We start from the raw sequence: 26,823 nt of genomic DNA, 5'->3' as shown, positions 1-26,823 counted from the left end.
AAAAAAATTTTTCCCTTGGCGTGAGAACTCTTAGGGTCTACTCTCTTAACAACTTTCATACATAATGTACAGCAGTGTTAATTATATTTATCATGTTATACATTACACCCCTAGTACTTATTTATCTAAAAACTAGAAGTTTGTACCTTTTGATTACCTTCATCCAATTCCCCCTGCCCCCAGTACAGCCACTTTGGAAGACAGTTTGGCATTTTCTAATAAAAACTAATACAGTCCAACAATCATGCTCCTTGGTATTTACATAAATGAGTTGAAAATGTATATCGACACAAAATCCTGCACACAAATATTTACAGCAGCTTTATTTATAATTGCCAAAACTTAGAAACAACCAAGATGTTTTTCACTAGATGAATGGATAAATAATTGTGGTACATCCAGATAATGGAATATTATTCAGCACTAAAAAGAAATGAACTATCAAACTATGAAAAGACATGGAGGAACCTTAAATGCATATTACTAAGTGAAAGGAGCCAATCTGGAGAGGGTACATACTGTATGATTCCAACCATATGACATTTGGAAAATGTAAAACTATGGAAACGGTAACAATATTAGTGATTTCCAGGGCTTAGGAGGGAGGGAGGGATGAAAAGGTGGAGCCAGGAGATTTTTAGGACAGTGAAAGTATTCTGTATGACACCATAATGGCAGATGCATGTTATTATACATTTGCCAAAAGTTGTAAAACATACACCAAGAGTGAAGCCTAATGTAAACTTCGGGTGATAATGATAAGCTGTATAGGTTCATAGATCATAAAAACTGTACCACTCTGGTGGGAAATGTGGATAGTGGTGGAGGCTGTGCATGTGTAGGGTCAGAGAGTATATGGGAAATCTGTACTTTCTGTTCAATTTTGCTATGAACCTAAAACTGCCCTAAAAAGTAAACTCAATTTAAAAAAAATGTTTTTAGTTCATCCTTATTTTTGAAGGAAATTTTCACTGATCGTAGAATTCTAGATTAACAGTTTTTTCTAGCATTTTGAATATAACACTGTGCTGTTTCTGGGCTTTAATTTTTTGCTGTTGAGAAAATAGCTCTCACTCTAATTATAAATTCTTTGTAGGCAATCTATCTTTTCTCTCTGGCTGCTCTTAAGTTTTTTTTTCCCCCTTGGTGTTTTAGGCTTTTACTATATGTATCTAGGTATTGATTTCTTTTCATTTATCCTGCTTGATTCACTAGATGTCCTGAAGCCATGGATTGGTGTTTTCATCAACAGTGGAAAATTCTCAGCCATTGTCTCCTCATATATTTCCTCTTCCCCATTCTCTTTGCTCTTTCTGGAACTCTGATTAGATGCATGTGAGATGTTCTCATTTTATCCTCAGTATCTCCTACGGCTTCTTCCTATGGGTGTTGGGGATCCTGAGGAATGGCTGCTCAGCTCTGTTTCCTAAGTGGCACTGAGAATGGATTGCAGAGTAGAAGGAAGGGAAGCCGTCTGGCATTTGCCTTGGACTTTGTTTAGGGTCACCTATAATAGGGAACTTTCTCAGTGAGAAATACTCACCAGGACTTGGGCCCACAGGGGAGTGCAGCTTCTGGCTCTGGGGCTGCGCACATACCAGGGTGCCATGAGGTTCGCCTGACCTGCCTGAGAGGCCCTCACAGAAGCTACTTTGTGGGAATGTCCATGATGCACTACATCAGAAAAACCCTGGGGCCTCCCGAGTTGGTTTTTCCACACATGTGTCAGCACTTTGTTTTTCAGATGTACAGCCTGCTGTTTCTAACTTCTGTGGGTTCCTAAAATGGAGGGAACATGGGATCTGTCTGCTCCTTGTGGAGGTAAGCCTCCGTATCATCCCAGATGCTAGAGGAAAATGTTTCTTTTTAAAGTGTATTATGGACTGAATTGTATTCTCCAAAATTTGTATGTTGAAGCCCTAATGCCTGGTACCTCAGAATGTGACTGAACTTAGAGACAGGGCTTTTAAAGGAGTAAATAAGTTGATCAGCCTTCTTTTCTACTTCACTGATTTCTTAAGGCCAAGAGAATATGACTTCCTCAGAAATTAAGGGAGAAAAAAAAAAAAAAGAAATTATGGGAGGGTTGGAATGAGACATACCAGGGTTTGAATCCCAGCTGTATCACTTATTAGCTGTGTAACCTTGGCCAATAATTTAAACTCTCTGAGCCTTTGATTCCATATCATAAAAAAAGAATAATTTTATCTCACATTGGCTTGTGATGAGAATTAATTGAGATAGTGATATAAAATGTCTAAGGAAGTCCTAACCACAGTAAACGGTCAGTAGACGGTAGTTTGGTTCCCTCCCTTGACAAAACATTGGAACATTGCGAACATCTGTTGAGGGTCTATTGTGTTAGATATTAGTGTTACTCTTTAATATGTCTGATTCTCCTGTCTTTCTGAGCACATGAAAGAATTGTATTTCCCCCCACCCCTCGAAGTTACTCATGGCACTGTGACTTGATCTAACCAATGTGATTTAAGTGGATGTTTTTAAGAACTGAGGTGTGATTCTCCAGGGGAATGGCAACAGCAATTACTGATAGGGCAGTACCATGGGATGGAAGCATCCTGGAACACTGAGCCAACACGTGGAGGACAGCTGCTCTGCAGGGCTGCCCAGACCACACCCATAGTGTGATTAAGAAACTTTTGTTGTGTCCTTCTGCTGGGATTCAGAGGTGATTTATTACTATAGCATCATGTAGATGATTCTGACTGATATATATTCAGAGTTGTATAAGGTGGATCTGAAAATATTACAATATAAAAACAAGAGCTCTGACAGAGGAATGTCCAGAGTAATGCAGGACACCTAATACTGCTGGGAGTAATAGCCAGGGAGAGAATCAAAAGAGGAGGTAGTATTGGAGCCAGACTGTGAGAGCCAAGATAGAGGGATGGATGAAAACATCCAAAGGGCAATTGCATGTTCCCCACGTGGGAAAAGACAGATGTACGGAGACAGTGTGGGCAAAGGCACAGAGGTATAAAAACTCCTGGGTATTCTGGGAAGAATAAGAGCTAGCATACCCTACAGAACTTCTCCCCAGTTTTCCACGTAGAACATTTCTTCATAGAACATATAGGCCTTTCAGGACTTCCCTGGTGGTCCAGTGGTTAAGAATCTGCCTTCCAAGGCAGGGGACTCAGGTTTGATCCCAGGTCGGAGAACTGAGATCCCACATGCCACGGGGCAACTACAGAGCCCACACACCACAACTAGAGAGCCTGCGGGCCGCAGCTACAGAGTCCACATGCTCTGGAGCTCGCATGCCAAAACTAGAGAGAAGCCCGTGCAACACAGGGAAAGATCCCACGTGCCGCAACTAAGACCCAACACAGCCAAAATGAATAAATAAATAAATATTTTTAAAAAAAGATCTGTAATAAAGAACTAATAGAAAAAGAAAAAAAAAACATATATGCCTATCAATACAATCCTTTTCTACCAATACTTACATAGGGAAAATATAAGATATATGTCCCCCAAACTCAATGCATTTTTAAACAAAGTGATGAGGGAGGGAGCTCAACAGAGAAAGCCTTTAGGTTTATTCCAAATATATTGGTAGCATATCAAAGTTCACAGAAGACAATTGGAAAGGCTTTGAATGTCAACTAAAGGGACATGTAGCATGTTATATGGATAAAGAGGGCATATTAATGGTTTAGTGATCAGGAAGTACAGTTTTAAATATTTTACATCCTTATTTTACCACAATTTATTAAATAAAGAAATACAGAAATATAAATTTAAAAATATTTTACAACCTAACATGTTAGCTTGTTGCTTATACACAGGAATTTTACTGTGTTTTGTGTTTTATGCTTGGAAAATTGGTTGAGGATTTTGGATTGAGATGTAATGCATGAAAAATTTTCCCATTTAAATAATGAGAATGAGGCTCCTGGTTAGCATTTTCTTGCCAGCAATGTTTAGTGAGAGATGCCCGTATTTCTGAATGGCAGGGCTTGGAGGGGACAAAGGTATGACCTGTGAAGGAGATGGACCTGAGAGCCAGAGGTTTTTATGCCCAGAAGTGACATATAGCCGTGAGTGTATTTTATCAAAAGCCCTGACTTGACAGTCATGAGGAGAGCCTAAAGTAGGGAGCTGGTGATGGCTTGAGTCTAGGTGAGAGGCAAGGGCCTCAACTGAGGCAGTGGGGATGGAGAGGGGGAATTGGAGAGACATTTCAGAGGCTGAATGGTGGATGGAAGGGCACAGAGGGTAAAAGTCAGGGAGTCTTCCAGAAAGGTGATGGGAAGGTAGTCATGGTTATGTTAGCCAAATAGGGAACCTCAAAGGAAGAGGAGAAAGAAGGACAAGGAGGACCAGCAGCAGCAGGTTTGAGGGGATGAGGATGGATTACAAAGAGGGACTTTGGTTTTAGATGCATTGTGTTGAGGTGTTCTCTGGAAAGGTTCCTCTGTGGCCCTCCAAAACCCAGCCTAATGTTTCACTCTGGCTCCTCCCACTGGGCAATAACAGCGTCATCACTAAGAGCACAAATAGATGCTCTTTTATTGGGATAAGCTTTGAGAGGAAAAGCAAGATTCATGAAAGCTTTCCTGTAACCTGGAGCCTGCCAAATCCCTCTCCTTTGATGCCCTAGGTTCTGGAGCCCCACATTAGTCAGGCTAGGTGAGGGAGCAGTTGATATAACTTGTAAGAAGCCCACTCTTTCTGTCCAGGGACCATCTGGTTGGCATTGCTTTTACAGGGAAAGTAGAATCAGCTGGATAATCATTGTTTCTGCCTTAAAAATCGTTGGTGGGTCTAAGAAGTCCCATTTTGGTTAGTTTCATACAGCCCTGTTTGTGTTCGGCTTCTCTGAGATGGTAGATTGGTAAGAGTTCATTAGTGGGACTTTAGGATATTCCAGCCTTAAATCCACAATAACTATATTGGACCTTGATAAAAAAGTGGGAAAATGACTTTTTTTTTCCTGCCAAATTAATTTTACTTTTATTTTAATGAAGTTATAGTTGATTTACAGTATTAATTTCAGGTGTACAACATAGTGATTCCAAATTTTTCAAAATTCTATTATGGAGTATAATAGATTATACTCCATTTATAGTAATTATAAAATATTGACTGTTTTCCCTGTGCTGTACAATATATCCTTGTAGCTTACTTATTTTATACATAGTAGTTTGTGCCTCTTAATTCCCTATCCCCATATTACCCCCCTTCCCCTCCCCACTGTTTGTTCTCTATATCTGTGAGTCTGTTTCTTTTTTGTTACATTCACTTGTTTGTTTAACTTTTTAGATTCCACATATAAGTGATAACATACAGTATTTGTCTTTCTCTGTCTGACTTATTTCACTAAGCCTAATACCCTCCAGGTCCATCCATGTTACAAATGGCAAAATTTCATTCTTTTTTATGGCTGAGTAGTATTCCATTGTACATATATATCAATATATACACCACATCTTCTTTATCCATTCATCTGTTGATGGACACTTAAGTTGCTTCCGTATTTTGACTAGAAAATGACCTTTTTTGAGAGAGAATATAAGTTTACAAGGGCAGGGAATTTTGTCTTTTTTATTCACTGATGAATCTTAGTCCCTAGAACAGTCCTGGAACATATGGGAGCTCAATAAATATTTGCTGAATTGAATTAAATTGACATTCAGTCTCTTCTCAAATTGAGTTTCTGGTTTGCTGTCAGTTTCGAGAACAGTCAGTGTAGTACTGTGCTGACACCTCTTCATCATCTCATCCCCAGCTCTTGGGGCTTGGTGGGTGCACAAGTTGGGAGCCTAAGCCACAGCAGAGTGCTGACTACCATGCCTGTGTTTGTGCTGGAAGGGAAATATGTCTTCTTGCACAAAAGGACTTGCATTCTCCCACCTGGGAATCTGTGTCTGACTGCCCTGGCCCCTCTCCCACACCCAGAAACAGTAGGAGAGCAGTTGCTTCACACAAGCAGTCAAGCGCAACACATGCAATCTATGCAGACAATGCCCAGGGTAATGGCACCATCTGTAAGGCCCTGTAGCACATGGCCACAACTGTCTCCCAGCATGCAGTAGGGCCTGTGATCAGTAAGCGAAGGAAGGAATTAATGGCATAGCTGAATATTGTTACTGGGCCTCTCCTCCAGGTCTCAGTTTTAAAATATATCTTAAAGAACGTATTTTCTGAATCCTTAAGAGATTTACTCAAGTAGAGGAACTTCGAATTATGGTACTGATAGTCATAAACAGGCAGATTGGAGTGTTATTCTGCCTAATGCTGCTCTGCCCCTGGGAATACAGATGGTGGGCACCTCTAGAACCCAGCCTCCCCAATATAACTGCCTACCAGTGCTTCTCTGACCATTGTTATGGCACAAAGTCAGGTGAGGTGAAGAACCCCCAGGTCACAGTGCTCTGGGCTCCACAAGGAGCGTTTCTTCCCCAAACTGGCAGTGGGATTGGCCTGTCACATTCTTCTCATAGGCTGGGAAGAGACCTAGATACAGATTCCTACACTGCTCTCCTCCCCAGGGGAAGCCGTGAAACTCATTTTAATTCTCTGGCCAGTTCTGGAAGGCCCTTATAATCATTCATTCACCACCTCCCATTTTACCTGCACCAACCTAGGCTCTGGGTATACCATGGAGAGGAAACCAGGCCCCAGCCCCTGCCCATGTCCCTGCTACCCCCTTCCCCACTAAGTCCTGCTAGATCTCATCCACCCATGGTATGCCTAGCAACCTGCGACTTCTGCCACCTGGAAGATGGGAATGCTCTCCAAACCTGGTGTGTTCTCACACAGACTGTGCTCACTTCAGAAGTCAGACAAAGACCAGCAACAAATTGAACCAGAGTTGTCTATTTTTGTTTTATTGGAACATAGCCTAAGGTGAAATAAATATTAATTTTCCAAGTTCTCAATTATTTCATAAATAATATTAAGTTAACAGACATTTTACAGAATGTTATGTTAAATAAGATAGATAAAAGTATATATCTATTTTGCTTAGAGCAAACTGATGGAAAATACTTCAATGATTCTGATATCTGAAATACAGCTCAAATATTTTGTTTTTATACTTTCTGTCTGTGTGAGGTAGCAGTATGCCTGAAATATTTACTTTGCCTCTGAAGTTTCATTACACTGAATATTAAGGCCCCACCCTTGGCTGGCCCTCATCCTTGTTGCAGTAAAACATCCTTCTTCTCCTCCAGAATCTTTCGCTACAGTGAGACAGGTTGGTCTCAACTTTCCGTTGTCCACTCGGTGTTTATCACCTTAAGAAAAGTTTGCAGGTAGTCTAGGAATTGTTTTACTCTCCATCTTTCTCCTCCACACTTCTTCTGTGAAAAGAGTAGACAGTAAGTATTGTAGGAAACTGTCAATTCTTGTAAACATAGGCAGAGCCAGACAAATATACTTAAGTTTCCACTAAATGTTTTTAACTTACTCTTTGGAGGTCTATTATGTATTCTTTTATTAAAAACAAGTTTTGGAATAGTTTTTCCACGGCATCCCCTTGTGCAGTTTGATTCTTCAGTGTGTCTATTCCCTGAAAGACTTCTTTAATGCATAGTTCGTGCTAAATGAGGAAGATTTAAAAACTATAAATAATCAAAACAAGGTATAAAAATTTAGTTCCAGAAGTTAGTTGTGTTGTTTACATGAGTTCTCTTCTCCAAAGAATATTTTACTTGTTCCTTTTCCAAGTGGCAAACCACTTCACACTGAGCTATAATTTCCAAAAGTAGATAAAGTTTATATAACTACTGAGGAGTTTTACAAATGATATAAATTAACTCCTTAACCGAAATTAAAATGTTTAGGAAGTATAATGCAACTACAATACTGATTGAGCTCCCATGAGTTTCCTTTTTTAGTTCTAGCTGGTAATTTTATTCTATTTAGACTAATGAAATCATATATTTTACATTTTAATACAACCATGACATACTCCAAATGTATACAATTCCATTATATGGTCATAATAATTTAAATATGTGGAAATGACACATATATTAATATAGGGCATTCATTGTATATTTTAATGTCTACTGACCATAATTTTAAAAATATACACCTAACTTGCTAAACTTTCAGAAAGACATGAGAGTGAGAGGAAAGCCATAGATAGAGTTGAATGGAGACTAGGAGGCCCCTCTCACCCAGTATGGAATTCTTCTGGAAAGAAGCACTATTTACAATAGCCAAGACATGGAAGTAACCAAAATGTCCATCGACAAATGAATGGATAAAGAAGATGTGGTACATATATACAATGGAATACTACTCAGCCATAAAAAAAATGAAATAATGCCATTTGCAGCAACATGGATGGACCTAGAATTATCATACTAAGGGAAGTCAGAAAGAGAAAGACAAATACCATATGATATCACTTATATGTGGAATCTTAAAAAATGATACAAAGGAATTAATTTCCAAAGCAGAAACAGACTCACAGACATAGAAAACAAACTTATGGTTACCAAAGGGGAAAGGTGGCGGGGGGGATAAATTAGGAATTTGAGAGTAGCATATACACACTACTATATATAAACTAGATAAACAACAAGGACCTACTGTATAGCACAGGGAACTCTACTCAATATTTTATAATAATCTATATGGGAAAAGAATCTGAAAAATAATATATATATAAAACTGAATCACTTTGCTGTATACCTGAAACTAACACAACATTGTAAATCACCTATACTTCAATTTAAAAAGTAAATAAATTTTAAAAAGCATATAGCAAAGAAAAAGACATTAAATACCTAAAAAAAAAAAAAAAAGAGTGCCTTACATGAGGCTCTTTGAGATGGAGAACTGACAACATCACCAAAGGGCCTGATCCACTTGTTTAATGAATTCTACTTGTAAAGTTATTCCTAATATTTATAAGTACATACATTTGCATCCACACACACAAAAACAAAATGGAGAAAATTAAATCATTCCAGTGATAACTAATGCTTTATAGCTTAAAATATGAAATTTACTTATTCACTCAATCATTTATCAAATCTTGATTTAACTTACATTTGTATGTTCGGGAGTAGGAATCATCAAGTTCTGAAAAGGAAAGAAAATACATTCATGTTTAAAGCACTCTAGCATTCATAACTTTTAGTAAAATCATCAAGTTCTGAAAAGGAAAGAAAATACATTCATGTTTAAAGCACGCTAGCATTCATAACTTTTAGTAAAATTCTTGTTAGTAATATGGTTATCAATTATATAGTACTAACACTCTCATAATTTCATGATTAGTGACAGATCTTTAAAAATTAGCCACCACAAATGATTACCTATATATTTTAAAGACTGTAGGAATCAAAAAGAAAATTACCCCGTCACCTATCAGCAGAGTTTGATGAGTGGAGAGCAGTGTCAAGGTCTCTGCCACCAGTCTATTCATGGGACTTTCTACAGCAATGACACAAATGTAGACAGCTCCAAGAGCCAGCAAACTCAAATGCAGAAGCATTCTCATGGCTCTGAAATGTTGAGCGTTTGCCTTGGCAAAGAAAGTGCATAGTACAAGATTTCATCCCCAACCAATTTATTCTCTCTCTTTGAGGAAATGAATAATTTCTAACAATCAGATAGAGAATGCTTAATAATGGCATATAGTGAAACTGTTTCCAATGCCTGTACCTTAAAAAATAATTTTACTTTTATCTTTTAATAATAATAAAAATCCCTATTTTTCACCTTTAAAAACATTTTCTATTACAAAAGAAAATCCTTAGGTGGATACATCATTGCCCCACACTTGCATTTCTTAAAATCAGAAGATTGAATTTCCTTTTAAAAGATTTGTGTAAAAAGAAGTATAATGTAAGCCACTAAATAGAATTTTATGCTAAAATATGTAAATATTGAGAATTTCTTTTCACGTCAAGTAAACCCTAATGCAGTTGTAGCCAGGTTGATCTGTCTTAAAAGGAATTGAAAATACTGGTGATTGAAGATGGTGATTAGAGCAGAGACCATCAAAACCTAGCTGGGTCAAGTTGTGTTCACTGGGGTCTCAAGTTGTGTTCACTGGGGTCCTTTCTGTTGCCAGTGATCAAAAACCTAACCCAAACTGGTTGAAGCCAAATGGGGGATTTGTTAGCTCATACAACCAAATGATCCAGGGTCGAGGCTCCTTTATGTTGCTTACCTCAGTGACCATTGTCTTCATTCTCAGGCAGTGACCCATTCTTGGGTCATTGTGGACCCAAGATGATGTCCAACCTCCTGAATCTATATGTACCCTGTTCATGAGCCTCAGGAGAAAGCAAATTGTGTTTTTCTGATTGCTCAATTAAAAGTCCAAGAATTTAGCCTTGTTCACCCTTGATCCCATGTTCACCCTTGAACTGTGGCCAGGGGTATGAGATATACTAATTGATTCTCCCTGGAGCTGGAGATGGGCTTCATCCCACCCAAACTTCATACCTGAGAAATTTGGGGTACTAGGTAGTAGTAAGAGGGACCTAGATGCTAGGAAGGCAACCAAAAAACATCCGTCACAGCCACATAACATATGGGCATGGCCTCTCCTTCACATCCCACAAGGGTGGGAGTGTCCTTTCACACCCTGGGTGGGCCATGTATGAATAGGTGTGATCAGGGGAATCAGCCTTTGTGTACCTTAGGCTCTGACCTCTAACCCCAGAAGGGAGCAAATGAGGCCTCCTTCTAGACCACACACTTCCTTCTTCCCTGGCCTTAGCACACATAATGGAAGTGTAAGCCATTGCTTATAATGGAGAGTTTCAGTGAGCATCCCAAAGTGGTTCTGTGTTGGTGGCCTGGAAGCCTGGCTTTAGGACTACCTTGACTATCTAGCACAGATTGTACCAAATATGAATTGTTACCTAGAATCCTTTTCCAAAGCTGGATGTAGTTCTGTATGTGAAGTAGAGGCATCTAGGAGGTAGACAAGCCTTTTATTTTATTTTTTAAAGATTTATTTATTATTTATTTATTTTAGGCTGCGTTGGGTCTTAGTTGCGGCATGCAGGATCTTTGTTGAGGCATGCGGGATCTTTCCTTGCAGCGCGGACTTCTGTGGCGTGTAGGTTTTCTCTTCTCTAATTGTGGCACACAGGCTCCATGGCGCGTGGGCGCTGTAGTTATGGTGCCCGGGCTCTAGTTGAGGCACGCGGGCTCAGTAGTTGTGTCGCGCGGGCTTAGTTGCCCCGTGGCATGTGGGATCTTAGTTCCCTGACCAGGGATTGAACTCACGTCTCCTGCATTGTAAGGCAGATTCTTTACCACTGGACCACCAGGGAAGTCCTGTCAAGCCTTTTACATGGGGGTAGTCACAGCTCTGCACAGGTGGGATAAAAGTAGTATGGGACTTTAGTGGCAGCCTTCCTGTACCATGTCTGGTTTTGTTTGTGCTAAAGTTTTGGACTCTTGGTTAGACATGCCTGGTTTGAACACTTGAAAGACCTTTTCCTTGAGACTGCAGGAGTGACCGTGGCTTGCTGCAGGAGTGAGGTAGGAATCACAATAGACTGGATCAAGGTGCTCTTAAAATGATGCTTTCAAAATCAAAGCTGAATTCTGGCAGAGCCTTCTCTCCCCAGATAGAGAGAGTTTGTTCTGGTTCTCCTCAACTCCTTTGGGCTACACAGAGGAAGTGTGGGCTTAGATGAAGGTTTCAGAGGAACTGCCAAGTGACTTGTTATTTTAGTATCTTAAATACGTGAAGTTCTGAGTTTTAAACTTCTCTCTGTTATAGGGTTAAACAGGGAATCTAGGTGGTGGAGGATTGAGACACCACTGTACTAGTGTTCACTAAGCAGGAGAAAACTCACCAACGACTCACTATTTTTAGGGAGTCATGCTGGCTATGAAAATGAGTGAGATGGGCAAGGTGTGACAACAGCACAGATGGTGGGGCTGCAGAAAACTGCAGCAGAGTGACCTGTCTCCAGGTGGCAAGTACTGGTCAGCTCCAGCTGACTGTTGCCATGTGACACCCTTGGACTTATGTTGCCAAATCATCCAATTTTTCAAAGAAGCCAGAAATCCTGATTATTATGTATAATCTCCTCATTTTTAAATGTTGGCAATTCATAGTTGTAAGAACCATAGAGGGTGCTATTTTGCAGTCTCTGATCTATAGTATAACTGTGGGTCCCTATTGGAGGGCAAGTTATTTTAAAATCCTCCTATTCAAAATTATGTATCTTCAAAAATGTTTTAATTGTGGTAAAATACATGTAACATAAAACATAACATCTTAACCATTTTTAAGTATACAGTTCAGTAGTGTTGAGTATGTTCATAATGTTGTACAATCCATCTCCAGAACGCTTTTTATCTTGCAAAGCTCTGTACCCATTAAACAACTCTCCGTTTTCCCCCTCCCTCCCAGCCCCTGGCAACCACGCTTCTACTTTCTGTCTCTATGAATTTGATTATTCTAGGTAACTCAGATAAGTAGAATCATATAGTATTTGTCATTTACTGACTGGCTTATTTCACGTAGGATAGTGTCCTCAACGTTCATCCATCTTGTAGCATGTGGCAGAGTTTCCTTCCTTTTTTTTTTTTTTTTTGGCCTCACCACAAGGCTTATGGGGGATCTCAATTCCCTGACCAGGGATTGAACCTGGGCCACGCCAGTGAAAGCCTGGAATCCTAACCACTAGGCCACCGGGGAACTCCCCTTCCCTTTTAAGGTGGAATAATCTTCCATTGTATGCATATACCACATTTTGTTTATCCGTTTATTTATCAATGGACATTTGGGTTGCTTCCATCTATTGGCTATTGTGGATAATGCCATTATGAACATGAGTGTACAAAATTACATTTCTTACAATGTTTTCATAAGTCAATAACTATTCCTCTATTAGTCTGATCTCCCTAACCTGATTGCAAACTCTCTGAGCAGGGACCATAAAATAACGTATTTGAAAGAGGTTTATTAATGTTAACCTGCAAACAAAAGTTAATAATTTTAATCTCCTACTTGCAGGAGATTACTTGCAGAATTACTTGCAGAATTCCAAGTAATTTTTGTAGATATTGTAGCCTCAAGGAAATGAAGCATAATTCTCTTTAAGTGTGGGATACACTTAAAGTAACTGTGGAATACAATTCATTTTAAAGTGTGCAGTCTGGAAGGGGGATTATGAGAGGAGTAACTTTGTAATGGAGAAACCCGACAAACCTCAGCCAGGTGATCAAGGTCAACATCAACAGTGATAACTCATGTTAGAAGCATGTTCCCTTAACATGATGTAATGAGAATGGCATTTCATCTCTGCGGTCTTCCTCCCCAAAACTTATAACCTCTGTCTAACCATGAGAAAAATATTACACATACCCAAATTGAAGGACAAAATACCTGAAAAGTACTCTGTAAAACTGTCAAGGTCATCAAAAACAAGTAAAGTCTGAGAAACTGTCACAGCCCAGAGGAATCTAAGATGACATGATGACTAAATGCGATGTAGTATGCTGGATGACATCCCAGATAGGAAACCCCCTAAAACTAAGTAGGTAAAAACTAAGAAAACCCCCTAAAAACTGTGGAGTCTAGTAATGTGCCAATGTTGGTTACCCAATTGTGACAAATGTACCATAGTTATATGAACAACAGAGGAAACTGGGTGCAGGGTACACAGGAAATCTCTATAATATTCTTTCAACGTTTCTGCAAATCTAAAGCTAAATGAAAATAAAAGTTGATTAAAAATGACCTTGCAAATTGAAAAAAGTTTATAATTATTTATATTATTATTATGTAAAAAGACTTTGTATCCTGTAAGTGTCATGCACTTGGGACCTTTTTACTTCACTAGACTGTGAGCTCCTTGAGAATAAGGGTTTTATTTAATTGATCTCTTTACCCTCAATGACCAGCCTATTGTACACACTCAATTAATGTTTATTGAATAAATAACTGAATGAATAAGCAGGAACTTGGTTGTATTAGTTGAACACATTAATGTGAATACTGTGGAAACTGAAGGAGTCTATTCCCTGGGGCCAGGAGCCTGATAATAGAAACAACTTTGGCTGGAAAAAAAAAAGAGCAAAGCTGTCAGCTCATCTATAGAGAACAAACCAATGTGAACTACCATGGTATTTTAAAAAACCCACATTATTTTAGGAGAATAGAAAGAAATTAGCAAACAGTATTGAGAATTTTTAAGAATTACTAGTAATTGTATAGTTTAGAAAAAGCACTTTGGTGTTGAAAAGTTGTATTAGTAGGCAACGTTCATCCTTTTGCCCTAAAACCTTTGTCTCTATTAGTGGCTTCCAAATTGGCAACATGTTTTTAAAAACTGATACCTGTGTTTTTTTACTAACTGTGTAGTCATTAAGGTCAAATGACTTTTCTATGAACTGATTCTAATCAATTAACAGGGCATGATGCCACAATTTTTTTTTGCAGTGACTAAATGTAAAATGATAGCGTCTCTTTCTTTTTCTTGACCTTATTCTAACCTCCATCCTTTCAATCTCCAAGTATATCTTTTTTTTTTTTTTTCTTTTTTTTGCGGTACGCGGGCCTCTCACTGTTGTGGCCTCTCCCGTTGCGGAGCACAGGCTCCGGACGCGCAGGCTCCGGACGCGCAGGCTCAGCGGCCATGGCTCACGGGCCTAGCTGCTCCGCGGCATGTGGGATCTTCCCGGACCGGGGCACAAACCCGCGTCCCCTGAATCGGCAGGCAGACTCTCAACCACCGCACCACCAGGGAAGCCCCAAGTATATCTTTTAAATAAGTTTTTAATTGATAAATAACATCATAGGAAAATAAACACGGAACTTCTTCCCCTCGGCATAGCAACTACTATATTAGGTTTTTGTTGACCTCTTCCAATCTTTACTAAGACAGCTTTACAGAGTTGTAATCAATGAATATGTGCAATTTTGTTTATCTTTTTTGTTGTTAATATTTCTCTTTCATGTAACTACTTATTATTTTAATGGTTACCTGCTATTAGATGAAATTGATGTACCACAGTTTACTTCACCATTTGGGTTGTTGCTAGTATTCCACAATTACAAACAATGCTACTAAAAAGCTCTCTGTATAATTTAAAAAATATTTCCGGGCTTCCCTGATGGTGCAGTGGTTGAGAGTCCGCCTGCTGATGCAGGGGACACGGGTTCGTGCCCCGGTCCAGGAAGACCCCACATGCCGTGGAGCGGCTGGGCCCGTGAGCCATGGCTGCTGAGCCTGCGCGTCCGGAGCCTGTGCTCCGCAACGGGAGAGACCACAACAGTGAGAGGTCAGCGTACCGCAAAAAAAAAAAAAAAAAAATTTTCTTTATGCTGAGGAACTTGTGTGATCATTTTAATAGCTTTGTTACATTTTACCAGATTAACCCTCTAAAAATATTCAATGCACAAAAAATAAATCTCATATTTTTACAGTGTTTTACCATTTATAAAGCACTTTCACAAAAATAACTTTATTTAATCCTGATATTAGCACTGTGGGATAGATTTCTTTCCCTCAAGATTCTTTAGCACTAGGGTTTAATAGTTCTGCTAATGTAATGAGTGAAATGAACGACAAAGGAAGGTGTGATACAAGAAGCAGTAGTAGTAAAAAAGCTTGATAAATACGTTGGTAAACATAAATAAATAATGCTGGTTTTAAAAAGTAACTCAGGATTTCAAGACAACATGGAACAAAAATACTAAACAATGATAATGTGGAAGATTAAGATGCAAGGAGTGATCAGATTCGGTGCATTTTATGGTTCTTGTACTGTTTAAAAGGATACCAAATGTATTAACCTCAGATTTCAAAATAGGCACGTGAAAAATTCAAGAATAATGACTAAAAGAATCAAAATAGAATATGCAACTTCAAAACCGGTAGAATAAAACAAGAGAATAATGAAAATCAATCAATCCAGAAACCTGGAAAGGAGAAAAAGCGGGAAAAGGCACAAAAAAAGATATGAGAAATACATCCAAATTTATCAGGAATAACAGTTCACTTCATGCAAAATGACATTAAGAGGTTTAAAAATCAAGGGGTAGAAAGACATACTAGACAAATACTAATCAAAAGAAAGCTGATGTACCAATATAAACACCAGAAAAAGACAATTTATGTCAGAAAGTATTATAAGGATAAAGAGATTCACTAATAGGTATAAGATAGTATCTCATGGTATTTTATTTTCCATTTCATTAATTATGATATAAGTGAAACTAAACATTTTTCAGTAGTAGTTTACTGAGAACTGGGAACTTGACTGATTCGCATTTTTAGTTCTTTTTATTTTAAAGATTAATCATTTTTATTGCAAATCTTTCCACCCGCCCCTCCTAGAGTTGTTATCTTAGTTTTATAGTTTCCTACTGTTACAAAGTTGAAAATTTTTGTAATGGAATCTGGCACCTTGTAATGTCCATTTTTTCCTTCAACTCAGTTTTTCTCAAGTATTTTAAAAGTAAATTATAGAAAGCATGACACTCTATCGTTAACAGTTCTATATGCATCTCAAAAAAGGATCTTTTTCATATAGCAAAATATCATCACATCCAATATAATGAAAACAACGGGGTTTTTTTTAGCATTTAATCTCCAGTCTACATTCAAATTTCCCCACATATACCCGAAATTCCCTTCACATCTCTATGTCCTAAGCAGGATCCAATCCAGGATCATGTGCTGCATCTTGGTAACATGAAACTCAAATCTCTTTTAATTCTCAACCATCCTTTTAGAATCTACAAAAGTTCTTGTTCTAGTAACAGTAATCTGAAAGTCTGGGCCAGTGTTTTGTAGCACATACCACCTTCCAGATTTGTCTTTTCCATCCTTGTGATATTATTAGCTTAATACTTCCTGTAAACTGGAAGCTTAATCTAAAGGTGCTAAAGACTCAAGTTAAACTTTTTTTTTTTAATCCAGCTGCATAAGAGGTAATTTTGGCTACTTCATATTAAGCAGGAGACATACATTCAATGCCATTGGTATATCCATCACCTCCAAAAGTTTCTTCTCACCTTCCTTATTTTTATTTTCTATTTTATTAATTTATTTATTTATTTATTGTAATAAGAACAGTTAACACAAGGTCTACCGTATTGGCAAATTTTTAAGTATACATTATTGTTAAATATAGGCACGATGGTGTACAGATCTCTTATTATTCATCTTGCATAACAGAATCTCTTAAAGGTGTCTATTCGTATCTTGGGGTGGTACTTATAGCAGTGGATTTACTTCACATATTTTCATAACATTTTATAGTCTTATAATAGCTTTTTGGCTTTTGGTCTACAACGGCAGTTCACAAACTTTTGGTATTAAATCCCTCTCTGAGGATCCCAAAGGGCTTTTCCGTGAGTTATAACTACTAATATTTACTCAAGTAGAAACTAAATTTGAAATATTTTTAAAAGCACAAGAATATACAAGCACACATTCCATTAGCCATCATTGCGATGGTGTCCCGCACGTCACGTAATTACTAGAAAACTCAGTACATTAGGGAGCGACTGAGAGCGCAAAGGCGAATAACGTCTTAGTATCGTTAGAAAAAGTTTTGACAGGAGCGAACACCGCACTCCCCTCCGCTCCAGGAGTCCCGCGATCACACTTTGAGAATCGCTGTCCATCACAAGTCTTTGTCTTCTCTTAGAGTTAGTGCCTGTCAGTGCTGTCCCGCCCCGCCCCCGCCGCCAGCAAGGAGCCGGAATCCGCTTTCTAGATGACCTTGCACTCAACCTTCTTGCGCGGTAAGGTTCCCGGAACCCAGAGCTGCGCGCGCACAGCGGGCCTCTGACTTCCCGGCGTGCCCCGGGCCTGCGGCGTAAAAGCGCGCAGGCCGTAGCGCCCCACGTGACCCGCGGCGCCGCGGAGGCGGGAGTCTGTGAGTGACCGCGGTCGCGGGGTCCTCGGGCTTGTGTTCTGCGTCTCCCGCGGGCAGCCCCGGGCTGGCCCCCACCCCCACTCTCGCCTTCCAGCAGGGAAGAAAGCCGGTGTGGGAGGAACGGTTCCAGCCCGAGCTTTCGCTTTCACCTGGAGCCTCCCGACCCTGGGACGCGCGAGTCCTTAAGACCCGCTCTTGCTCTGCTCGGGCCTCACTGCTAAAGTGAGCCCTGGGCTCTAGACCCCTGCTGTTGAGAAAAGAAACATTTGCAAACATGTCCCGGATCGAAAAGATGAGCATTCTGGGCGTGCGGAGTTTTGGAATAGAGGATAAAGATAAACAAATTATCACATTCTTCAGTCCCCTCACAATTTTGGTTGGACCCAATGGGGCGGGGAAAACGGTAAGTCCTAAGTAGCCGCCTTCAGTTTACGGGTCGCCACGTGTTAGAAATCTGGAGTAAAATATCTGCAGAGTTCGGAACTCTTGATTAGGATGAGGGGAGTCCATATGACTCAGCTCCTGGGGCCCCAGGGTGTACCTGGGTCTCCGGCTGACTTCCCGGCCCAGGGGCGTGGCTTGGTGTGGCTTGTGGCCTTCAGGCCACTGCGACCTCAGGAACCGACCAGACTCCTGTGTTCAGTCATGTCCGGTGGACAAGGTTTCCATCAGAATCCTAAGAGACCGGGAGCTACCTCCGTCCGGGCTCAGCGAGCTCACAGTCCCACAGGAAGCCTTTTTGTCTGCATTCATGTTTTATCGTTCCTTACTCACATGGCATAGCATTCACTTCCTGGTAGTCGTCCCCGTACAGGATTTCTTTAAAAGTTATAAAATATGATAAATATATGACTTTAAGAAGACTGTCTATCCCAACTAAGATGATAAATGATAAGTAAATGACATAATTTTAAAATGAAACGTGTTGGGGCTTGGTTAAATTGGGACAGTATTTTGTTGTTAGGATACTCTTACCTAGTCAGAATAAAAGATTGGAGCGCAGCTTATATACTGTGCTCCAGTACTGGAAATATTTAGAAATTTGAGTTGGACCGGGAATGGTATGCAATTATGAAAAAAGTACAGCCAAGAGGCTCTCTGGTCTGAAAGGGTGCTTTGAGAAAAAGCAAGGTGGTGTCATTGTAACAGGGAGAGGAGTAAATGAAGTGAAAAGCATAGAAAAAGACATAAGGTTTAGTGTTGAGAGTTGAATGCCAGACTCTTGTCTGCTTTTATTTATGTAGAAATATTATTTATTGAATGCTTTTTATGTACCTAGCATTGTATTAAGTGCTCTACTGGTAGAGAGACTAGTATGTTTAGTGTTTATGAGCCCTAGCTGCTTTGATACAGATTTTTTCCTTCACCATTTATTAGCTGTGTGACTGGGCAAAAGTGACCTAAATGCTCCATGCCTTAGTTTTCTTCTCTGTAAAATGGAGGTTAAAAAATAGTTTCTACGTGGGACTTCCCTGGTGGCGCAGTGGTTAAGAATCTGCCTGCCAGTGCAGGGGACACGGGTTTGAGCCCTGGTCCGGGAGGATCCCACATGCTGTGGAGCAACTAAGCCCATGCGCCACAACTACTGAGCCTGCGCTCTGGAGCCCGCGCGCCTGGAGCCGGTGCTCCACAACAAGAGAAGCCACTGCAATGAGAAGCCTGTGCACGGCCCCGAAGGGTAGCCCCCGCTTACCCCGCCTGTGCACAGCAAAGACCCAACACAGCCAAGAATAAATAAAAAAATAAATTTATTTAAAAAAATAGTTTCTACAGCCTAGGATTGATGTGAGAATTAAAAGCTTAATGTATGTGAAAGTGGTTAGTACAATACCTGGCACATAGTAAGGCCTTTGTAGATATTAGCCATTTGTTTAGTTTCGACTTTTAAAAGAATTTTAGCTTTATTGGAGTATAATGACATATAATTTGTAGGCTATTTAAAGTATACATCATGGTGATTTGACACAGATGTATATTGTAAAAGGATTCCCCCATCTAGTTAATTAACATGTATTTAACTTTTTTTGGTGAGAACATCTAAGTTACACTCTCATTAAATTTCATTTATACAATATAGTGTTGTCAACTATGGTGACCATGTTTTACTTTCGCCATTGTTATTAAAAACTTGACTTAAAGGGTTTTAATTAGAAATAGAGAAATTTTCCCTCAAATAATAATTCTTTATTTCAGTATACCTCGTTAAGTATGTAGCTTTTCTATGAAGTTATAGCAATTATTCTTTAACACTTAATCATATTTATATGACAGGTTTTATAATGTCAAATTTTATCTGATCATATCTTTTATAGTCTCTATGGTAATAATATTTTATAATGAGTTAATGTTTTATGATTAAATTCTGCAGTTCTCTAATACCTAAATAATATAATTTTCTATTTCTTTAGACCATCATTGAATGTCTAAAATATATTTGTACTGGAGATTTTCCTCCTGGAACCAAAGGAAATACATTCGTTCATGATCCCAAGGTAATGGTGCTAGTAAAACTTTGTACTTTTAAAGTAAAAAAAAATTTTTTTTTAATTTTTGGCTGCGTCAGGTCTTAGTTGTGGTGCATGGGCTTCTCTGTAGTTGTGGCGCATGGACTTCTCTGTAGTTGTGGCATGTGGGTTTTCTCTCTAGTTGTGGCGCGTGGGCTCTGTAGTTTGTGGCCTGCAGGCTCTCTAGTTGAGGTGCCTGGGCTTTGCTGCCCCACAGCATGTGGGATTTTAGTTCCCCGACCAGGGATCGAACCTGGGTCCTCTGCATTGAAAGGCAGATTCTCTACCACTGGACCACCAGGGAAGTCCCTAAAATAAAATTTTTATAATTATGAAAGTGATGATAGCTCATTGTAGAAAATTTGGCAGTGGAAAAGTATGAAGAGGTATGAAAGTCACCCACATACAGTCTTAGTGCCCAGTGATAGCCATTGTTGACATTTTCATGTATTTCTTCTCCTTCACATACAGTCTTATATAGCTGAAGTCATACTCTAATTTTGTATTCTGAGGTGTTTTTCCACCTAACATTATAATAAAGTCCAATGTTATTTAAAAAAACTATATTAATCTGGGTATTTGATACATGGGTGTTTTAATCTTTTTACTTCTTTGTATGTGTGAAGTATTTCCTACTTAAAACATAAAACCTTTTATGAACATTTTTAATAATTGCATCATTTTCTTACATTTAGATTGCTTTTAGTTTTTCATTAAAATGTACCATGATGAAAGTCTTGGTGTATGAGTGTTTGAATGGTATTTATTTTTCTAAAATAAATTTATTTATTTATGGCTGTGTTGGGTCTTCGTTGCTGCACACGGGCTTTCTCTAGTTGCAGCGAGCGGGGGCTACTCTTCATTGCGATGTGCCGGCTTCTCACTGCGGTGGCTTCTCTTGTTGTGGAGCACAGGCTCTAGGCACTGAGGCTTCAGTAGTTGTGGTTCTCGGGCTCTAGAGCACAGGCTCAGTAGTTGTGGTGCCTGAGTTTAGTTGCTCTGTGGCATATGGGATCTTCCCAGACGAAGGCTCAAACCCGTGTCCCCTGCATAAGCAGGCGGTTTCTTAACCACTGCGCCACCAGGGAAGTCCTGTGAATTATGGTGTTTAAACTCTTAGTGTGTGTATAGGACATAGGCTTTTCTATATGCATTTTGGCCTGTAGGTTTTTCTTTCTTTTTTTTTTTTATTGAAGTATAGTTGATTTACAATATTGTGTTAGTTTCAGGTATACAGCAAAGTGATTCAGTTATATACATATTTTTTTTTCCAGATTATTCCATCATAGGTTATTATAAGGTACTGAATATTGTTCCCCCTGTTATATAGTAAATCCCTGTTGCTGATCTATTTTATATATAGTAGTATGTATCTGTTAATCCCAAACTCCTAATTTATCCCTCTCCCTGAATAGGTTTTTCTTGTTTATGTATATAGTGGGGTCATGTGCCTCTTTCATTACCCCGCCTGCCAAGAGTTTGTTGTGTGCTTCCTCCAGGCTCTTTTCTGTGTTTTTAAAAACATATCTGTGTGTGTATATAAATATGCTCATGTAAATATTTTAATACATCAATAGAATTTTATTTTTCCATTGTATCAATACACATCAAATATTTATTTAGTGATATACTGTGGTTATGTTAAAATATATATACACCTTTGTTTCATTATTTTTAATTACTAAATAGTATTTCATTGAGTTTATATTCTCTAATTTATTTAGCTGACCCACTGTTGATAGTCTTTTAAGTTGTTTCCACGTTTATGTGACTAAAGATAACTCTGTGATTATGAAAGTGATCTCAGGTGGCCTTGGCTTGCAGTGGCTTGAAGAGGATTTCGGTTCCCTGGCCAGGGATTGAAATCAGGTCGTGGCAGTGAAAGTGCCAAATACTAGCCACTAGACCACCAGGGCCAGTGGGCAGTGACAAGGCCCTGGTCCATTGGCTTGGTAGAAATGAATTTCCACAAAGACATGGAAAGTAGTGAAACAAGTAAAGTGTTTATTAGGAGGAAAAGGAGTACATGTGAATAGACTCACATGGGCGGGCTCAGGGAGAGAGTTGCGCCCTTGTGGTAGTTTCAGTCACTTATATGGGATATTTCTTCTGGGTTTCCTCTGGCCAGTCATCTTGCTTTTTCTGGCCCTGAGCCTGTATTGGTTTAACTCAGGGTCCTCCCCTGTGTGCACACGCGTCTCTTAGCCAAGATGGATTCTAGCGAAGAGGCCTATGGGTAGGTTGACATCACCTACTATGGCGTGGTGCTCCTTCCCTTTTTGGCGCCCCGAGGAGCCTTTTTGCGCACCTGTAGTTGGGAAGATCTCCTTGACCTCCAGAATGAGGAACATGTGGTCTCTTTATCTTTTATCTGGGCAGAGCTCAGCTCCTCCTTGCTCCTTGCTATTCATCTTGGAGTATCTGTCCACAGGGGACAAACTCCAGCTGCTCAGCCTGGGGCCCATCTATCTCCTGCCTCAAATCCCCCCTGCGAGACATGAGCCCCAAGAAATCTTTTTTGGGAGGATGTAGGGCAAAGTCTGTCTTCCGTAGCTTCTTCAGGCTAGCATGTGGTTCATAGACCCTACCTAGTTGGGTTCACGGAGCTCTCACCCTGTCTCATTAAGGGGCCCAGGGTGACTTCTGTTGTTATTCCAGCAGGATCTGTTCCGAGGAATGGCCAGAATCTCTGCATCACCATTATCTTGATGTGAAACTATTGTAATCTGGAAGAGACAAACTTAACAAGCAGATTAAAAAGGCAGGGGCCAAAAACCAGTAAAAGCACTATTGTAACCAGTGGCCTAAGGAGTAAGAACCAGGTTACATTTGGTAACAATTTTGATCTTGGTCCAGATATAATCAGTGCTTGGGTTACCCTGTCCAAAGGAATGGAGCCATTTGGCGTGGTCATATATATTTTTGATGTTTGCTTCTATTAGCCCAGTGTGATTTGATGTGGGTGTAACGCACTTAGTTAGTTGGACAACCTGCCATTAATAGATCTCATTTCTTTTCAGGAGAATAAGCCTGAAACCCATTCTGGACCTGGCGCTTTGGGGAGACTTGTAGCCAGGTAGCTAGTTGTTTAGTTTTATCTAAGTAGGTTGTAACCTTTGATGTGGTATTAACACATAAATAACAGGAGCTATTGGTCATCATACATGTCTCTTTTTTTGGTTAACATATGATATAAAGCTATTTCATTGCCTAAAAATAATAATTATAAGAGGAGACCTTTAAATTGTTTATTGTTTTATCTTAAAGTCAATTAAGTCCTCTCGGAGGCTGGATCAAATCAGTCCCTTTTGCCAAGTCAAGCATTTTGCTTTTCAGTTGTCCTTGCTCCTGCATTAGCAGTTTCTCCCTCTTTAGGGGATCATTTAGATCAACATATAAACATGGTCTGGTAGCTCCAGTCTACAAACAGACAAACTCTCCCTTTACTGCAGATCAACCTCTGGCTACTACTTTGTTCTAGTTTATAGCAAAATTCACAAGAGTTGTGTGTACTGATTGTTTTCACTTTATTGCTTCCCCGTTCCTCCTCAGCCCACTCTGTTTAGATTTTTCTCCTTTTTTTCCCTCACTAAAACTGCTCTTGTAAGGTCACCAGTAATCTCCATACTGCCAGATAAAACAGTTGTTTTCTAATTCTCAATAACTTCTTTGCAGATTTGATATAGTTGGTTTCCCCCTTTTTAAAAAACATTGCTCTCTTGGCTTTCATGACACCATGATCTCATACCTCCTTTTTCACTGGCCATACTTTAGTCTTCTTTGATGAGTCTACTTTTGCCTGGCTCTTCTTGGGTGATCTCATTCACTCTCACAGCTTTAAGTATTGGTTATATTGCTCTTGTCTAACACTTGGAAATGAATTGCCTGAGGAGACACACATGCTGACAGAGCAAGAGACTTTATTGGCAAGGGGCACCCGGGTGGAGAGCAGCAGGGTAAGGGAACCCAGGAGAACTGCTCAGCCGCGTGGCTCGCAGTCTTGGGTTTTATGGTAATCGGGTTAGTTTCCGCGTTGTCTCTGGCCAATCATTCTAACTCAGGGTCCTTCCTGGTGGTGCACACATTGCTCAGCCAAGATGGATGCCAGCGAGAAGGGTTGTGGGAGGTTGGTAGGGCATATGGACTGGCGTCTTCTCTCTCCTTTTGACCTTTCCCGAATTCTTCCGGTTGGTGGTAGCTTGTTAGTTCTGCCTTCCTTACCAGGACCTCCTGTTGTAAGATAACTCATGCACGTGGTTACTATAGGGCCTGGCCAGGGCGGACAGTTTTGGTCAACGGTTCCGCTAACAGTTCTATGATGATGAATCCCAAATTTATATATATAGCCCTAACTTCTTTCCTATGCTCTAGATATATATGTCCAGCTGTTTGATTATTTAATGGGCATCTCAAATTTAACACATTCAAAATAGAACTCTTGGTTCCCTGTTCCCCCATCCCTTTCACATTCTCAAGCCTGTTACTGCCTTAGTACTCTCCAGTTTAATAAATGATATCATCATCCACGTTTGCTCATGCAAAACCCTGTGTGCCATCCTTTGAGTGATTCCTTTATCTCATCCTGTTTGTAATTCATAAGCAATTCTTACCTACTCTTCTAAAATATGTCCAGAATATGTCCCTTCATTCCATCTCTGCTGCTTTCCTGGTCCAAGCCACCACACTTTTCCCTTTGAATTATTCTGGTAGTCTCCAAACTTGTTTTTCCTGCCTCATTCTTTTTTTTTTTTTGGCCGTGCCACGTGGCATGTGGGATCTTAGCTGCCTAACCAGGGATCAAACCCATCCCCCCCTTCAGTGGAAGCACAGAGTCTTAACCACTGGACCCCTGGGAAAGTCCCTCCTGCTTCATTCTTTTTTTTTTTTCTTTGATAGTAAGAAGTGGATTTATTTAGAGAGAACCTCCTGTCTCATTCTTGAAGTTCTCTTTTTTACATAGCAACAAATTATCTTTAAATATTTATTCATTCATTCAACAGGGAGTGAGTCACTCAAAATCTGAGGGGAGAATATTCCAGTCAGTGTTAATACTAAGTGCAAAGTCCTTGAGGTAGGAGCATGTTTGGTGTGTTCAAGGAATCACAAGAAGGAGCAAAATGGTAGGGGAAGACTGGGAGAAAATTAAGTTAGAGTAGTTGAAGGGTCTAGATCTGGTAGGACCTTGGGTTCTAATTTAAATAGGAATCTATTGGAAGATTTTAAGCAAGAAGAGGGCATGATCTGTATTTTAAAGTGATCAGTCTAGCTGCTGAGAGAAGACCGTCTGTAGGTGGCAAGGGTAGAAGGGTGAAGACTAACAAAGGGGATTTTGTGGTAATCCAGGTGAGAAATGTTGGTGGTTAGATTAAGTGGTAATGGTAGAAAGTATGAGAAATGCTTGGATTTGGGCTGTATTTTAAAGGTAGAACCAGCAGATTAGCTAATGATTTGGGTAGTGATGTATGAGAAAAATAGAAGCATAAAGCAGAACTCCCAAGTTTTTTGACTTGAGCAAGTAGAAAAATAGTGTAATGAGGAAACACTGGAAAAGGAGATTTGGGTGGCTCTAGTTTAAACATGTAAATTGGGATGGGAATTCCCTGGCGGTCCATTGGTTAGGACTCGGCGCTTTCACTGTTGGGGGCCCAGGTTCAGTCCCTGGTTGGGGAACTAAGATCCCACAAGCTGCATGGCGCAGTCAAAAAGAAAAAGAAAAGAAAACCCATGTAAATTGGGGATGTTTGTTAGATATCCAAAGGAGGTGTCCAGTAGGTAAGTAGAAGTATGACCAGGGGAGAGGTTTGAGTTAAAGAAAGAAAATTAGGAATCAGTGATGCATACAGTTATATATGTATGTAGTTAGTCTTAAAGCCTGATGGGATCACATAGGAAGTGAATATAGAGAAGAGATCCAAGACCTAAGCCTAGAGCACATTAGCATTTAGAAATAAGAAAGAGGAGGAGGACCCAGCAAAAGATGCTAAAAGAACAACTAGTAAAGTAAGGAAAACAGAGAATAGTGTCTTAGAAAAGAATAAAGTGTTATAAGAAGGAGGAGTCATCAACTGTGTCAAATATGTCGGTAGCTCAAAATACATAATTAATGAGAACCTACTGTATAGCACAGGGAAATCTACTCAGTACTCTTTTGTGACCTAAGTGGGAAGGAAATCCAAAAAAGAGGGGATATATGTATACATATAGCTGATTCACTTTGCTGTATAGCAGAAACTAATAAACATTGTAAATCAACTCTACTCCAATAAAAATTAAAAAAAGAAATGTCGATAGCTCAAGTAAGAAGCAGGTTTGACTATGGGAAGGCCATTGGTGATCTTGACAAAACCAGTTTTAGTAATCTGAGAAAACAGGAGGTGAGGAAGTGAAACACATAGAATTGTCTTGTGAATTTTGCTATAAGTGGAAAGAGAGATAGGGCAATAGCTGAAAAGGTTTGCAGGAT

General features: G+C 39.6%; 2 protein-coding genes across 3 annotated transcripts in view; one reads left to right on the top strand and one right to left on the bottom strand.

Moving 5' to 3' along the window:
• Positions 1-7,107: 7,107 nt before the first annotated feature.
• IL5 (interleukin 5) lies at positions 7,108-9,519 on the bottom strand. The gene is made up of 4 exons (XM_032627851.1): positions 9,344-9,519; positions 9,034-9,066; positions 7,439-7,570; positions 7,108-7,331 (listed from the first exon to the last, which is right to left on the bottom strand). Exons 1-4 carry the CDS (start codon positions 9,485-9,487, stop codon positions 7,233-7,235), a joined length of 408 nt encoding a protein of 135 aa, XP_032483742.1. The 5' UTR covers positions 9,488-9,519; the 3' UTR covers positions 7,108-7,232.
• An 8,302-nt stretch (positions 9,520-17,821) lies between these two features.
• The window catches only part of RAD50 (RAD50 double strand break repair protein), a 99,215-nt gene continuing 90,213 nt past the window's right edge, over positions 17,822-26,823 (top strand). The window contains exons 1-2 of one of the 2 annotated variants that reach the window (XM_032627516.1): positions 17,822-18,259; positions 20,265-20,348. In XM_032627516.1, the coding sequence (XP_032483407.1) occupies positions 18,131-18,259; positions 20,265-20,348 (213 nt within the window). In that variant the 5' untranslated portion in view covers positions 17,822-18,130. The remainder of the gene's footprint in view (positions 18,260-20,264; positions 20,349-26,823) is intronic. The other variant, XM_032627517.1, reaches the window with a different exon arrangement.

This window comes from Phocoena sinus, chromosome 3 (genome assembly GCF_008692025.1).
Source record: "Phocoena sinus isolate mPhoSin1 chromosome 3, mPhoSin1.pri, whole genome shotgun sequence".
NCBI classification, from domain to species: domain Eukaryota; kingdom Metazoa; phylum Chordata; class Mammalia; order Artiodactyla; family Phocoenidae; genus Phocoena; species Phocoena sinus.
This window is presented reverse-complemented; position numbering and strand designations above follow the sequence as displayed.